The sequence below is a fragment of the Cyprinus carpio genome, chromosome A19 (genome assembly GCF_018340385.1).
Source record: "Cyprinus carpio isolate SPL01 chromosome A19, ASM1834038v1, whole genome shotgun sequence".
Taxonomy (NCBI): domain Eukaryota; kingdom Metazoa; phylum Chordata; class Actinopteri; order Cypriniformes; family Cyprinidae; genus Cyprinus; species Cyprinus carpio.
Window position 1 is genome coordinate 23,067,854 of NC_056590.1, and position 18,603 is coordinate 23,086,456.

Here is an 18,603-nt window from a genome sequence, read left to right on the forward strand (position 1 = left end):
TGTTACTCAAAAAAGACATCAAGGTAAACTGTTAACACTTAGAAACCTGTATGACCTTTGCAAAACTGTCACAACAGTCTGCTTTATAGCAACACTGTCTAAAACATGTTGAATGGTGATAGATATTAGCCTGCAATTCAACTTTTAACCTTGTTTCTTCAGCATTTAGAAAATAAACATTGAAACACATTTTTCACATTTTCACTAGAGTACTTTTTTCTACATTGTTCACTGACAACATCTGTAGAATATAGCTTTTTTTTTGTCACCAGTGTCATTTCCACCATATCTCAAATGATTTATGCTTAACAGCATTCTGTAATATAAATATAAATATAACAGTTGTTTTGAATAAAATGGCTGGTTTTTTTTTTTTACATAATTTTACAAAATTTTACATTTTGACCAGAAATGATAAAAAAAAAAAATCAACAACAAAAAAATAATAATAGTAATAACTTCATGATTGAAAGTCACCTTGATTTTTCTTTCCCACACATCATGTTATCTTTCATCTCAAGCTCTTCTTGACACTGTTATCTCCTTGGTAAAAACTGAAAAATAGATATACATCATTTTTAAACAATACATATCAAAACATTGTATTTTTTTTTTTTTAACTATCCAAGGTTTTAGCATAGAATAATTATTTTTTTATGATGCATTTTGGTGAAGTTTGACAGTCTTAGTCTAGAACAAAAGTAACAAAAATAAAATGTATACATAAAAGACATCTAAAATGTATAATATAATAATAATAATAATAAACAATGAAGTAATGTTAAAAAGAAAATTGTGACCTTTAAAAAGTAAAAGTGGCCAAACACCTCCATTCCCGAAAACCAGCTTCAAGTCGGCATGAAATGAAAATTCACCCTATTTATTTTCTAAATGCGTAAATTTACTATTTTCTCTTTATTGTGAACAATTCTTCCATGGACATGTTTCCTTTTTTTTTTTTTTTTTTTTTTTTTTTTACACGATCTGTTGCCACTTCTGTTTCATAATTTAACCAGGCTGGCTTAGCTGATCTGTCTATTAGCAGAAGAAGGCTGTCAGTTAGCTGGTTGACAAAGGAACTCTTGCTGGTTAAGCAGGTTAAGAAGTCTGAAAGTATGGTAGAGTGCAAAATGTCTCTGTGAGTTTTTTTCCTATCTTCCAATGTCCTTGATTAGCATGACTTCTCTGGGCTTGTTTGGCAAATCAGCCTCAAATGAGATGGAATATGAATAGCTCTGATCTACTTTCAGTTTGTGAAGAATGAGCGCTCAGGTCTGGTCACCAGCGAAGAGTAATGAACTGTACATAGCAGTGGAGCAGTAGGCTGCCCCAGGGATATTTTCATGGAGGGATGGGTTGCAGAAAAAGCCGATGACAGCGTTTCACTGAGGAAAATATGCTTGTTGATTGCAAAATAATCCAAAGCAGATGAAGCGGCAAATTTTCAACTCCTTTAACATTTATCAAACACACAGCGATGTGTCTTAAGCCTTCCTCCTGTCTCGCACACACCCAACGCTCCAGCAGAGGGATTCACCTGCATTTAGACTGCAGTTAGAAAACCAGTTTGAAGTATTCAGCTGCATTAGATCAGTACAGTAACTTTCAGCAGGAATATGTTCAATGCATAACTTTTCACCAAAAGTAATGCATCGAACATTCACCAAAATCAAGACAAAAGTTTTTTTTTATATATATATATATATATATATATATATATATATATATATATATATATATATATATATTTTTTTTTTTTTTTTTTTTTTTTTTTATTTGTGGTTCCAAAGACTCCCTAAGTGTGATCACATTTCAATAGACCTTCCTAAAAAAAAAAAAAAAAAAACTTGTATATAGACTATCTGAACAAACTGAAATAATTGTTTCCACAGTCAAATAACTTGCTTCTATGTTCTCATTCTACTAACTTAATTTGTTATTAGCTTATTATTATTATACACTAAACTTTATGCATTTTTTCTTACTATTGAAAGCAAGTGCTGTCAATAGAATAAAATCATCAAAATAATCTCATGATTTGCATTTAGAATAAATAATGAAGTATTCATATCATAAAATTTGAAGAAAATTATATAAAAAATCGTATTCTTATTATTTTTATTATTATGTATTTATTTTCATTAAGCACTCCCACCGTACCTTGTCCAAACCATTGTCCTAAAATACCACCAATCCGAGAGCTGATGTAATCAGTAATGCACTGCCTGTACATCGTGTACTCCTCTATTATACAACCCAGACAAGTTGTCATAGCAAAATGTCTGTCAGTTGAAACATGCCGTCATTACTACCCACATCAGGTTCATGTCATCTTTTATCAGTTCAACTACCAGGGGATCAATAGCCTGAGCTAAACAGTCGGTGAACTTGAATGACTGTAGACTTCAATGAATGAATCAATCAATACCAAACAAGATATCGATCAGCCATCAGCTTAATATTCATTACTCATCCAAGGGTCTTGTTTGAATGGGCAATGAATCAACATAGTACACGTTATTCAGTTATGAGTAAGCAGTCAAAACATGGATTAAGACAGCCTTGTGTCTATGAAGATGCCCAAAAGATGATCGGAAATGAAAGAGGATTTTCCCCCCAGCCATGATTTGCAGTGCATATCTTTTATGAATATATACATCAACATACCCTACTGAAAACATAACAGTGAATAAAGTATCTGAGACAAGACAGACTTGAGGAACTTTTATGTTTTCATTTATAAATTTTGATGTGCTACATAATCAGGCTATTTTATGTGCCAGACATCAATCTGAGATGGAAGTAAAACTGTTGCCTCAGCCGTTGAGGGAGGAGGGGTAATTTATATATCATTTGTAGATTTTGATGGCAAAAGCTTGGGATTCATTTACTTTCACGTAAGTAAACATGCACAGCTCATTTTTTTTCCACACCTGCTCTCTCATGTATCTATTTTGGTTCTCAAACACTCAAAGATTAAACAAAAAAATCTTCTTGGGAAGCTAATTTTTTTTTACCAGTGACCCTTTATCCACAACACCATAAGTGGGTTTTATCCATTGAAATACTGTTAAGGCCCTGCTTGGGCATTTAAGAACAACATACTCTCAGAGCTCACAAAAGGCCATTTCACTACCAAACAGACAGGAATGGTTGGGTTTTATTTTGTTTATTTTTTTTAAAGTGTTGCTATATAGTTACTCACTTCTGTCTTGAAAATAACAACATTGCATGAAGTTTCAGTACATTGTATATATGTGTGTGTATATACATATATATATATATATATATATATATATATATATATATATATATATATATATATAATATATATATATATATATATGTGGTATATATATGTGTGTGTGTGTGTGTGTGGTGTGTGTGTATAAAAAAAAAGATTATTGGAGTATATATATATATATATATATATATATATATATATATATATATATATATATATATATATATTTATGTGTGTGTGCGTGTGTGTGTGTGTGTAAAAAAAAGATTATTGGAGTATGTTTTTTTAGAAAATACTATTTCTGCTTCAGAATTTCATGTTTAATGAATTGTGTTTCTTGCCAGCTTAGTTATTATTTTATGAAATTTACTAGCAATTTACTTCAAAGCATGAGAAAAAAAAAGACATTTATAATGAAAAGGAGCCAATGAACCAGTCCAGGTTGTTTTGGTTGTTTAGAAAACAGAATACTATATTGCTATAATTGTTGGACACTGAAATATCATATATATATATATATATATATATATATATATATATATATATATATATATATAAAAACAACAACAACAACAACAAAATCTGATTAAAAGATATAATAATCACTCTGATTTGTAAAATACAATATGCACTTTTACAGTTCTGTACTGAAAGTAGTAAGATACAGTAAGCAGATAGTTTTATACCTCATTTTAAAATATCAAAGGTGATTGATCCATTCATCAAACGTTCTTTAATCTGCTTTGAATTGTAAAGTGCACGGTTTTGTTATATTTACAGATAAAAATAATTTTATCCTTTGAGCTAAATGGCTCCTTTTCATCTTTAAATGTATATGTATGTTTGAGAGCTGACACTGATGAATGGTTTAGAAGGGCATTTGTAACTCACAGGAGCACATGGCTTTCTGACGGAGTGAGGCTGGGGCCTCTTCAGAGGAAATTCCAACAAGGTTCACAAACTGTCATTAACTTCATCCATCTCTGCCCATTCGCTGCGACCCACCATTGCAAGCAGTCACGACAACAATGCCAATGTGGCTTTCCCATAAAATGACATAAAACAGAGAAAAAGCAAAAGAAAGCGAGGGAGAGAGCGGGATGGAGAAAGAAGAGAGAAAAAAGACATAGCGGGCCTCAAATTACAGGCCCAGAGCAAAACTGATTGTGTTCAGATCTAAAGGGAGCTTGAGGCCAAACTGCATCTTTAACTTATTATGTATCCAAGAGGAAAACCACATCTCAGAATGCCAGTGTAGGGCTCTGACATTTGCTTCTGTCTTTATTTACATTCTAGGTTTGACGAAGAAGAAGAAGAAAAAAAAAGAAATCTTTTGCTGGCAATCCAGTTTCCCGCATTACAGTTTAACTGTAAAGAGCTGAGGACAAGGAATCCAGAAATCAATAACAACAATTCACAAAACAACTATTTTATACAGACTCTGTGGCATTTGCTTTGAGCAGAGCAACAAAACTGATTAAGTTTTTCATATCTTGATCAATACAGTGGTCTGTGGAAAATGTATCTCAAATTCAAGCCCAACTTCAGAGGTGTTTCGTGAGCTTTAAAGTAAAACTGTTGGTATTGAGCCAAAGTAATGCAAAACTATGACATCATTTATTTGTACATTTAAATCAACTTTGTTGTAAATAAATTAATTTATTTAATCTAATTTGATTTTATTTACATATTTATTTTGTTAATTACATAACTGGTTAATTTTTTTAATGTCTTAATACAGTGGGTTGTAGATATTTAATTAATTTTATTTGCATAACTGATTTTTTTTTCTTTTTACTCTTAATTCTTAATCAACATAGCAGGCTGTAAGTAATGCATCTCAAATCCAAGCACAACTTCAGATGCTTTTAAGAGCTTGAAAAAAAAAACGCTTGATATTCAGTCAACGTAACCAAAATACTTAAAACAGATAGATAGATAGATAGATAGATAGATAGATAGATAGATAGATAGATAGATAGATCATTTATTAACATTATAAAAAAAACTTCATGTTGTAAACAAATACATTTAATTTTATTTACATAACTTATTAACTTTTTCATGTCTTGAGCAACACAACAGGCTGTAGATAGTGCATCTCAAATCCAAGCGCAACTTCAGAGACTTCTGAGAGCTCAAAACCAAAATGATTAGTATTCAGCCAGTGTAACTTAAAACTATGACATTTCCCTCTGCAAAATAATCCAATTTTCAAGCATTCTCTTCTCATAAGGGTTAATAGGTCCCTATTGGGTGTAATTGCAAGGCAACGGCGATCCACTTAGATGCAGAGAGAGTACATTGGGCAAGAGAGTGCTGGCGGTTATTTGATTACAGCTTTCAAATATGAATCAAGCCCATTTACCTATTCACCACCTAATGGGGGAAAGCTCACGGCTTCATTCAAAGCTAAACAAAGAGTGCTGCAGAGTTCATCCTCTTGTGTAATGACTTCCTCAGAGCAGACACACTCGATGAAACTCTGAGAGAGTCATTTAACCTCACGAGTCAAATGAATCCTTCCTGCCCAGTCAAACCTGCAACAATGTATGCATATAACCAAAATGATTGTGAACGTATATTGCATCATCTGCAGTGATATTATAGCTGTAACCAGACAAAACAGTCTCCATTTTGTAATCTCGCTAATGTGGGCACTAACCATAAATGAGGTGGAGAACACTCGCTGAAGCTCATGAGGTAATTTTGACTCCTGAATAGCACAGAAAGAGATTTATTCCTTCTTTTGTGGCTATATACTTTCCAACACAGCTACCCTGAGTAGAGATGGATTAACCCATGCGTTGGAAAGTGTGAAGTCATTAGGAAATGCCTAGTTTTCTCTGCTAATGACTGGAGGAGTAAAACCCAGTGGTTTTGAGCTCACACAAGGGCTCGCTGTCTCTCCAACTCGGGCTGCCTGTGCCAAACAAAATACCCTTGCTTTCTGAGGTGAGACACACCGAGTGCCCTCAGGTCCGTCCCACAGACTCATTTGGAGAGGAGAGTGTAATTGTGTCAGAATTTTTAGCCCTCATATTATGCAAATTGCAGCCGCTAAAACTGTGGGATGTCAATAAGAGCTGCAATTTTGACTGCTCAGAAAGCTTAAGAAATACGGTCATAAGATCCCATAGACTTTCCATGAAAAGGTTTTATTTGCCAGTTATGTATGGGCATGTATTAAATCAGCACAATACAGTCAGTGTTTGATTTTCCTGAGTAGTGAATAAACATGAATCCCAGGGACAACTAATTGCACTTCATTGACCTCTTGGTAGGAGGCAGCACTGTGTTCAATAAACTCAAAGAGCTTAAGCTGTTTGCACAGGAAGACACATACTGAAAACTGTTTTTGTCATTTGTGTGAATGTTTCAGAATGTGTACTGTATGTCATGCCATAAAAATATGTAATTTTCTCTTAGGAACTGTATATCAACTGCATTTGCATAGACTTGCTACTATAGACACAAAAAATAAAAATTGAATAAAAATTATATATATATAAATACTTCAATAAAAAATGATAAAAATAAAAATAATAAAAATGCAAGCTTAACTTTTCCCCTTTTTAAAACTTTCTGGTCAGCAGGTCTGCTATAATATTCCACTGTAAGTAAAAGCATTTTCCATTTACTTTCTACAGAATGCATGCCTGTTATAAGCAATATGTTTCAAAACTATATTACTTTTTGAGGGAAAGTCAATTCTGACATTTATTTTTATTTTATAAGCTAATTTATCAGTTGGTGCCAGATAGATAGATAGATAGATAGATAGATAGATAGATAGAGAGTTGTATACATCATATGAAAGCTAAATAAATAATCTTTCCATTGATATATGGTTTGTTAGGATATGACAATATTTGGCCAATAAACAAATATTGAGAAAATTGCCTTTAAATTTGTCCAAATAAAGTACTTAGAACTTCGAATTACTAATCAAAAATTAAGTTTTGATATATTTATGGTAGGAAATTTACAAAATATCTTCATGGAACATGATCTTAATATCCTAACAATTTTTGGCATAAAAGAAAAAACGTGTGTGTGCGTGTGCACTTTATTTTACAGTCCTGTTCCGAATGTACAGTACATACTATGTACTTGTTATAGTAATTACAATAACTGGGTACTTCCTAGGTACTAACCCTGAACCTATCCCTAAACCTAACTCTAACCCATGTAGATACCTTATATTATCAATACATAAATACATTGTAAGTACAGGTAAGTGCACATCCTGTAAAAAAAAAGCACAACCATTACTTTTTATGCATTCTCAGTCATGATTATTCTTTTTTGTTTATGAGCTGCATTCAAAATCTACTTTGAGTGGACACTAAAATCATAAAGCGAAAAACTGCAAAATATTCGAGGTACATCTGTTGAACTTGACTGATTGAACTGGACAGTCACTGATGGGATATCAGTCATGTTTTCGCTATATAACACTACACGACACCATAATCCTGTCAGTCCTTCAGTCAGCCTGTGAAAAATGGCCTGAGATACTTCACACGCCTGAGATTGCTGACTGAACGGATTTCTTCTCTCGTTTTGAATTCACACGTGTCCTCTCTCTTGTGATTTTCTTCCATTCTGCAGTCTGCATACGAGGCTTCTCTGCGGGTCTGCATTAAACTGTAATCGCACCGCAGTAGTTCGCTATTGATGAAGGCTCAGTATGTTCACAGGTTGAGGGCGGCTGAGGTTGACACACCGCTCATTACTCAAAGCCCCGCGTCGCCTCTCCAATGTGACTGATCGCTGCTGCTCATGTCACTCACAGTAAGTGTGAGGAGAATGGGAATTCAGGAGAATTGCTGGAAATTTGCAATGAAAGGAGACACTCTATCATCACAAACTGTCCATGAGAATGTCCTTACTCATGTGCACGTACACACATAGATCCACAAAAGAGCTTTTAAGTAGAAGGGTTTTACAGGTTTTATTATTATTAGTATTACAGCTCGTTATTTGACATAATACACATTGACCGATATATATATACATATATATAATGTATATATATTGTATATATAGTAGTGTATATATATACACTACTGTTCAAAAGTTTGGGATCAGAGCAATTTTTTTTTTTTTACAGGAGTTTCTTCTGCTCATCAAGGCTGCATTTATTTGATGAATACAGGAAAAAGTATTATATTGTGAAATATTATTACGATGTAAAATAATGTTTTTCTATTTTAATATACATTAAAATGTAATTTATTCCTGTGATCCAAAGCTGAATTTTCAGCATCATTACTCCAGTCTTCAGTGTCACATGATCCTGAAGAAATCATTTTAATATGCTGATTTATTATCAGTGCTGGAAGCTGTTGTGCTGCTTAATATTTTTTTGGAACCTGTGATACTTTTTATCAGGATTCTTTGATGAATAAAAAGTTAAAAAGAAGAGCATTTATTTAAAATAGAAATCTTTTCTAACAATATACACTACAGTTCAAAAGTTTGAGGTCAGTACAATTAAATAAAACTTTTAAAAAAAAATAAAACTTTAAACCAACAAGTAATTATAAAAAAGAAAAAAATTGATAGCAAAGATTTTTTTATCAAAGAATCCTGAAAAAAAATGTATTGCAGTTTCCAAAAAAAAAATAATATTTGGCAGCAACTGTTGCCAACATTGATAATAATAAATCAGCATATTAGAATGATTTCTTAAGGATCATGTGACACTTTATACTGGAGTAATGGATAATAAAATAGAAACCATTATTTTATATTGTAATAACATTTTGCAAGATTACTGTTTTTTTCTGTGTTTTTGATCAAATAAATGCAGCCTTGATGAGCAGAAAGACTTCTTAAAAAACATTCATAAAAACTATACAGACATGTTTAAAAAAACATAAAAAAAAACTTTACTAAAACTTTAACTAAAATTAAAACTGAAAAAATAAAACCTAATTCAAAATATTAATAAAAATCTATAATAGTATTTTAAATAATAATAATAATAAAAACCTCTAAGTACTTTAATAAAAAAATGACAAATAAATACTTAAAAAAAATACAATCTTAGTAATAACTAGTAAGAGATAATAAGAGAAGTAATAACATATTGACATTTATTCCTGGCTTCCATGTTCCTGACTGCTCTGGAAATCTGATGAGAGCTCTCAGTGACCGTGGTGTTTTCTTTGAGCCATGTCTCAGTTTTAAACCATTAATGCCAAGACCTCAATCAAGCATGAGAACAAAGCAGAAAAACACAAAAAGAAAAAAATAATTGTAGCACTCTATGCCAAATGGATCTCTGATATTCGTTCAGCAGTGTTGAGGTATTTAGTGCTCTACACAGCCAAAGCTGAGCACAGCATGTGACCCTCTAAATGTGGATATTTTCCAGAATTTTTCCGTACTGCTGCATCTATTCAATACAGTATATTGAGGATGTTAAGTTTTCATTTAGCAGATGCTTTCATCCAAAGTGATTTACAGTAGACTTATTACAGAGACAGTCTCCATGGAGCAATCTGGGGTTAAGTGCCTTGCTCAATGGAGAGGTTTGTACCCTACAAGTTCGAATCAGCAGCGATCTAGTTAGCATCCAGGAGCCCTTACACCATGCCAACATTGTTTAAAGATATTATAACAAATCTAAAGGCTCTTTTATAGAAAAATATTATAAAACAACACAAAATGCTCATTCAAAAACAGATGCAGTGCAGATCTGGCCTGCATATTTCTGCTTTCCTCCAAATGCACATTCACGCTCATCCAACTCCACTGCTGCCACATTTAAGTCATACAGTACATTCCCATTCTTGAATGGAGAAATGTGACATCCTTATATTGTCTTTTACTTTGGGGCATAGTGAACTCTCTTCATCTAACACTCATATGAGGGTGACGGGGTCATGGTTCAATCAACCTTAAGCATCACTGGGTTAATACACACACACACACACACACACACACACACACACACACACACACACACACACACACACACACACACACTTTCTTTTCTTTTATATTAAAAATAATATTTTTTATTTGTGCTTTTTATGTAAGAAAATATTTAAAATATTATTAATAGAAATATTAAATTATATAATATATATATATATATATATATATATAGATATATATATATATATATATATATATATATATATATATATATATAATATATATATATATATCAAAACCAATCTTACTTGACATGTACTTGTTTATCAATTCACTGCTTTTTAAAATAAAATAACATTAATAATTTGATAATTAGACTTATGCTGCAGTGTTATCACTGAAAATCTATTGTAGTTTAAAATTTTAATAATTTAGTTATGTTGTTCCTTTTTTTTTTCAAATCAATTCACACTTATTTGTATAGTGCTTGTCACAATACATATCATTTCAAAGCAGCCTCACATAAAATTAATGTTTCAACATTACAATTAAGAGCGAATGTGTAAAAGTCCATATAGCATAAATGTACAATTCTAAGATTATACAAATCATGCAGTTAGTTATTATCAAATGATGTCATCATAAGGATTACAATATGAGGAAAATTTGGCAGTTTTTGAGTAAAGATTACTTCTGTTTAAATGCACTGTAAAACTATTAACCATTAGAATGTAAACAAAAAAAATGGCTAAAACCTAAATACATAAATAAAAATTATTATTATTATTATTATTATTATTTAATTATAAGTTTTCCCCATGCAATTATAATAATGACCTACATTTTTGTGTGTTTCTCACACATAGCTGTCATATGGCTATAAAAAACTAATGCAATGTAATCATAATGATTACAATATAAAGAAAATTTGGCAGTTTTTATGGTAATTCATAGCTGGCGTCATCAGAAAGGCTCGCAGGTGTTGGGGTCATCTTCGTAAGAGGCTGGATCCAAACTGGAGCTGGAATAATCTCTAAATACCTCAAGCTGGGCATCCCAAACAGAAAAGAAAATGGAGAATAATTAGCATAGCGGCCGTTCATAACATTGATTGTGTATTGGAGTGCGATTTCGTTTGGCGTATTTGCAGTTTCCTTTTAATCTGTAGTGTTTTTCAAATGAAAATATTTGTGTGGTCATAAGAGCTTCAAATAAAATCACAGACACTGTGTGATGTTAACCTGTGCAGCACAGCAATTTATGCAGCACATAAATCAAACATCATCAAGAGATTAATTATCTCAACCAGATTAGGATAAGATTAATTATCTCGGTCAGAAATGTTTTATCCCTTGAAAATATCTACAATTATTTCCAAAAGGAAGTAAACATGTTTTCTAGACACAAAGTGAAGAGTTCATAAAGAGAAATCAATTAAATCACCTTAGCAGACACCTGAGGACAAATGTCAAGTCAAAACGTCAAATAATTTGTCAGTGCATCATGCTGTACATCTTTCCTCTGGCTGTGCCTAATTAAATCAAATAATTAGATATCAGTAACTAATGTGACATGTCTAATTAGACTTTCCATTAGTGTGTGACGGGTGCATCTGAATGTTCTAGACACAAAAGCACGGTAATTGCTCCAAATCACCTGCCTCATTTTTTTCTCTGTCAAGGCAATTATCACCTCTAGTTAGTGTCACGGGATGTCAATTAGAGTGTCAACTCTGCACTCATCTATTTGCATGAAAACCATTATGTTTACATAAGGCTTTTTTGTTTTGTTTTTTTTGCTTTTGCTTTTTCAACAGTATTTTTTCTTTGCCCTCACACAAAGGCAATATGAAGATTATTTCCGTTTCAATGGGCAGTAAAACTATTAACCATATATTTTGTGCATTTTAATTCTACTTAGAATTTTTTTTGTTTTGTTTTTAAGAAGAATTATTTAAACATAGCAATTTTTCCTCTCTCGTTTTGAATTCACACGTGAATTTTGGTGTGTTCTTCATACAAAGATATCACATGGCTATAGAAAAATAATGTACATGTCACTTTTATGATACTTTTATGGTGTTTGAAAGCTTAAAGTAATAGTTGCTGGAAAGGTCCATCCCCTGTTGTCCTCTCACATCAAAATCCACAGATATATTTAATCTATGCATATTTATCTCCTACTTCCGATGAGATGATTCACTGAAAAAAGCAATTTCATGGATAGAGGACTCACATTTTAGCTGGAAGCAACATTAAAATGCCTTAATGATGGATTTGTTTCTTAACACACAGCTTTTCACTTCACAAGATTAACTGATTTGGCATGATTAACTCGTTAACTGATGGACTGGAGTTGTGTTGATTATTATTAAGTTTTTATCAGCTGTTTGGAGTGTCATTCTGATGGCACCTTTTTAATCACCAAATGCTGAATCTGTTCTTATGAAGATAGTATACAAACTCATCTACATTTAGGATATCCTGAGTACATTTTCAGCAAATGTTCATTTTTGGGTGAATTATTCGGGTAAAAGCTAAATGCATCTTCAGAATTCCTTTTGAAGTTTTGTATCAAATCAAAATAAGTTTGGAAGAACTTGATTTATCCCTGAAGATTAAAAAAAAAAAAAAAAAAAAGTATGATTTTAATAAATATTTAAAAAACTTTTTTAACTTTATTACAAAAAATTCTGTATAAAACAAAAATAAAATAAAATATAAATACAATTTTCCCTATCCTTAATTCCTCAGCTGACATTATACCATTATGACAACAATTTGTAAGGATGAATACTGTATAGTTTCAAGAATTTTCTGAGTTCACAAGATGCAAAACTGTTGCAAAACTGCCATTTGATTGATTGGATCACACATGTCCTCCTGGCAAATCACAGTCATAATAATTACCTTTCAGCCCATCTCAAAAGCCTGCTGTGCAGCCTGGGTAATCCTATCAGTGCTAAAGCATGCTCTATATCAAGTAGGATGTCTGATGTCTGATGTCTCCTCACTAAGGAAACATTTTGATACAACTGAAAATATTTTAATGAGTATGAGTCAAACTGATAATACAATAAAAGAAATTTGTTATGACCAAAAAGTATTTAATAAAAGTTGTGAAGAATAATTAATTGCAAATTGTCAACTTTCATTCATTCTGGTGGGAGTTTAAATCATAACAGTGGTCAGCAAATGGTAAATTGGGTGACCGTGGGCTGTACAATGTCACTGTGAAGTCAGCTGTGCTATCAGAGGAAATTAAATGGTAAAATATATTCAAATATAAACAGTTATTTTAAATGGTAATAATATTTCACAATATTACTGTTTTAATTGAAAGTTAATGAGAGAAAAAAAAATACTTATTTCAAAAACATTGAAAAAAACTCTTACCAACCTCAAACCTTTAAATGGTAGGGTATGTTCATTATTGTTACATTATTTTTAAATGATTATTATTCTTATCCATAGGCAGCAGAAGTAACCAGAATTTTTTCCCCTCATGTTAAACAATACTATTAAAATATTGTATGAAATACAGTAAATATTATATTATTATAAATTTTATATATATATATATATATATATATATATATATATATTATATATATATATATATATATATATATAAAATCCTTTTTTAAAATACATTGCAGCTGAACAAGTTATATGCTGAAGCTCTAAATGCAGTAGTACACAATCCATTATGATTGCTACGTTACAGTGTCTCTCCATTCAGCTGCTAATTGGAACACAACACGCCCTCTCTCCCCTCCCCCATCCTGCCTCATGCAAGCAAGTTGCAACAAATTATGTTCATCCCTTAATGCAGTCCTCAAAAAACAAGGAACAAAGCTTCCCTGTCATGACTGTATTCCATTTACTCATTAAATTTTATTCTTGCTTTTCCTGCATCAACATTAAAAGCTTGATCTTTTTCAGATAATGAGCTTCCCAACCTTTTGCCAGTTTCTGAGGTCCCAGTCAATGAAATTAGAGAGGTTTGGGCACAGCCACACTCTAGCTTCCCAGACTGAAACTGTCACAGCAGTATCCAGAAACAGATTTATCCAATAGTGTGTGTTTGGGGCAAGACTGTAAGTGTTCAGGAAGCCGTTTGAAAGCAAGAGTTATTTTTCAGTTTATCAGTTAAGGTCAGTTCATTGATGATTCAGTGATGTCATCATCCAGTTCAGCTCTTTTCCAATAGTGTCTGTGTAACAATATTGCCAGAAATTAAGCATACCAAACTAAGCAAGCCAAAGGTGACAGTGGGAAGGAATCAAAACTCCATTGGTGACAGAAATGGAGAAAAAACCTTGGGAGAAACCAGGCCCAGTCGGGGGGCCAGTTCTCCTCTGGCCAAACAAAACCAGCATGGTGTGGTTTAATTACAGGCTGCAACACAGGTCAGATTATGCAGAGGACTTGTCTGGTTCCCTTGGTCTTGTCCCAATGACCACCTAGTTGACAAGGTTTTTGCAGGGGATCTGTTTCTGTGGCTCATCTAGTTGACATGGTCCACTGATATACAGGGCTGTAGAGGTCTTCAGATCAGCACCATTTTCAATTTTGGGTGAACTATCCTTAAAACACACACACACACACATTCTAATTTCCATGGCTGTGAGAATCAACTTGTAAAATTGGAATATTCTTTTGACATTTCACCACCATCATTCAATTAATTTGCTACTAGTGTGTTCAACTCTGTGTTATTTAGCACTGTTTCAGTGCACACAGAATGATGATTGGGTAGTAAATGTGCTCTGTGCAACCCTAATTCAGGATGTGCACATATTGAACGTGTTTTTGCAGCTATTCAGACATTAGTCCATCTGAGGACAGAAAGCTGCCTCAATGAGCACAAGCATGCATCAGAGAAGAGAAACCCCTGCTGACAACCTGCTCGCTCTTTCATTCCTGACACTTTTAATGAAATATGGAAGTGCTGAATGTCTCCAGAGGGGAGGGGTGATGATAGAACCTAGAGTTCCCTTAAAAGTGTCTTTCTCAGTTTCTCACTTTCTATGTGTCAGAGTATATAGGTCTATGTCTGTCTGTCTGTCTATCTCTCCCTCGCTCCTCAAATTGTGCATTTAGCATGGTCCTGGTTGCAAAGAAATAGCTTTGATCTGCTGTTGCAGACTTTCACTTTTCACCATTGTAAAGGCTAATCCCATGGAGACCTGCGAAATATGAAGACTTGCCTGCTACAGCCTGGGGTCCAAATGGAAAAGCCTGTTGCTGCTGTGCTGAATTACCCAGGGTTCCACTTTCCTTTCAACTCCCCCTCACCAGATTAGAAATTGCCCTGTACTCTCATATCAAGATGAGACCCAGTTCTTCTGCTCCCAACCACTGCTGTGGGTCCAATCAGGACCATGACTGCTGTCTGATTGGTTCTTCGCATGGGCTTCTCTCAAATACCTTGTGCCAGACCTGTCCATTAACATTTCAGAAACAGAAATTACAGTGGGCGTTGAGGTCATGAAATGGGCATGCTGGGATATACCAGGATTAAGCAACTCTGACTCAACTGGAGAAAAAATAAAAATAAATAATTTCAACCAGGGTTGAGTAATGATTGTGTTATGTTTTATGGGAAACAATCTTTTACCAATAAAACATTCCATTTGTTTGTTTCATCAACTTATTACAGGCATTTTTCAGACCCACAAATATGATGATATCTTTTTGAGGGACCTCCTTCCTAACAGGTTATTATTAAACTAAAATCTTAAAAAATATATATTGTGATGTTAACTGAAATATATATGTAAAATATACCAATTTTTTTTAATTGTGTGATATATATATATATATACACACACACACACACACACACACATACAGTAATACAGTGTAACAGTGTATGTATATACATACACACACACAAAAGTTTTGCACTGTTGATTAGCTTAAACGTTTTGGGTAATCTGTGTATGAAAAAAGTTCAGTTATATACAGTCCAGCATTGGTGAGAATGAATAAAACAACACACAAGCTTCACATTTTCCTAACCGATCAAGATCTTCTATTCTTTTTAAAAAAGGTATGACAGAACATTTATTGTAAACCGACATCTGCAGTCTGCCAGTCACCAGGATGGAGAAATATATTGCCAGCTATTGTGGTGTAGCTATTTTTCATTTGTTGCCAACTTCATGAGTGCAGAGGATTTTTGCGATAATGGAAGAAAGGATGGAAAAAAGTATCTTTGTCAATGTCAGCTGGAATTTTCATGCACAAACTTTCCTCATATTTCCATATATCAATCAAATTGGCAAAACATCATTTGCCTATTTGTTCACAGTACATTGTGCAACCAGCAGATTATGCACCGCATTAGTAAGGCCTTTGTAGAGAGAATTTCCACTAAATTGGATTCATATGCATTCAAAATCACAAGGAAAATGATTGATGATCTTGGCCATCATACAAAAAGAACAGTTTCAGCCACTCTCTCAAATTTAAGCAATCCTCTGGGACTCTGAAGCAATGAAACTCTGAGGCATCTTAGCTCTTTTGAGTGAATGAGGACAAGGAAAAGACATTTGAGTCTAACTCTCAGGACATACAGTAACAAGTATCAGTAGTCAGAAAAATAAGCAAAGGTGCCAAGCCAAAGCAATGGGGCGGGGGAACTCACTGCTTTCAACAGCTGATTACAAAAAAAGGATTGCTGGTGTCATGTCAGTAATTTTGTCTGTATTCAGAGCACTCTGAATGTTGGCCTAAGGATTACCATACCCATTACCGTAAATAGGGATTCTGTGAAGAGGACAGGCTTAACAGACGGCCCGAACACGGAGCACAGCAAGAAAAATATGAAGTCAGCAGCTGGATGACAAGACATAAAGCAGAAAAATTAATAAGTGCGGAGTGAGAGATCTTTAATCAGTGGTGGAGGAAAAGCAGGGCCTATCAGCACCACATTATGGACTCTGTGATGTTTGAACGGTAATGCCACATCCACTAAGAATTGAAATGACTAGAGACGTGATGAGATGAAATGAGATCAAAAGAGAAAAAAGATGATGAGACCAGATGATACAAAAGAAGAGTTGAGACAAAGTGAGATTGGAAGAGATGATGGGAAGACAACATGACAAGAAGATGACGAGCTAAGATGAGATAATAATATAAGAGATAAGAGTAAACAAGACAAGATGACAGCAGATGAGATGAGACTAAAGACGACAAAAGTTTGAGGGTAGTGAGATTTTAAGAAATTAACTTTTTTTCAGCGAGGATAGAGTAAATTAAACTAAAGTGACAGTAAAGACATTTATAAGGTTACAAAAGGTTTCCATAAATTATTAAGCAGCACAACTGTTTTTAACACTGATAATAAGAACAAATGTTTCTTGAGCACCAAATAAGCAGATTAGAATGGTTTCTGAAGGATCACGTTAATCATCATAGGAAGAATTTTCATTTAAAAATATATTAAAATAAAATAAAAGTTATTTTAAATTGTATTTTTGAACAAATAAATGTTAGTTAGCATAAGACGACACTGTGTGGTTGTGTGTATGTGTGTGTGTTTGTGTGTGGAGGGGAGGGGAGGGGAGGGGAGATGAGATGAGATGAGATGAGAGGAGAGGAGAGGAGAGGAGAGGAGAGGAGAGGAGAGGAGAGGAGAGGAGACGAGACGAGACGAGACGAGACGAGAAGAGAAGGACGACGAGCGAGAAGAGAAGAGAAGAAAGAGAAGAGGAAGAAGAGAAGAGAAGAGAGAGAGAAGAGAAGAGAAGAGAAGAGAAGAGAAGAGAAGAGAAGAGAAGAGAAGAGAAGAGAAGAGAAGAGAAGAGATATCAATGGTATCTTATTTGGGATTCAATCTGTGACATCATACATCATAGACAAGGCTGGAGTGGAAAAGTGGGTGATAAGTGGGAACACTTAATGGAATATCATTTGTTCACTACACTCAAAATGTCATGCACATAGAAAAGGTCTGATCTTATGCTGACCTCAAGTAGAAAAGTCTCTGAAGTGGTTTCAGCTCTCAGGCCTCTTAACTCTGCACCTACATCTCACCATGCATTCAGCGACACCAGGGTTTGTCCCTCTACACATCTTGAGATCTCGCAAGTGCTCTGAATTTTTCTTTCAAGCTGTGAAGGCCAAAATGAGACAATCTGGAAAGTGAACTTGATCACTGGAAAATCTTTCCTGTCTGACGAAAAGTATTAAATCTGCATTTGCTTTTCCTAGCGATAAATTTGTGTTGTGAACATCTGCCCTCTTTCCCTGAAGAAGAGGGCCTATTTATTGCATTTTAAACAAGTAATGCATTAAATTCAGCCAATTTTAGAGTCATCAAGAGAAGCAGTCGACTCACTGAGCCAGTTCAGTCTTAGAGTATTTCAACATTTTATATGTGCATAGAAATGAGATGGAAATCATCCTCCCAGGTTAAAAAAGATGGTTCTTTAAGGTTCTTTACATGTAGAATCA

The 18,603-nt window shown here is 33.7% G+C and overlaps 1 protein-coding gene across 1 annotated transcript in view; it reads right to left on the reverse strand.

The window, feature by feature from the left end:
- Positions 1-499: 499 nt before the first annotated feature.
- LOC109112481 (eukaryotic translation initiation factor 3 subunit H-B-like) overlaps positions 500-18,603 on the reverse strand; it is a 142,683-nt gene continuing 124,579 nt past the window's right edge. Inside the window, exon 9 of the mRNA XM_042777103.1 lies at positions 500-554. Within this exon, the coding sequence (XP_042633037.1) occupies positions 517-554 (38 nt within the window). The 3' untranslated portion in view covers positions 500-516. The remainder of the gene's footprint in view (positions 555-18,603) is intronic.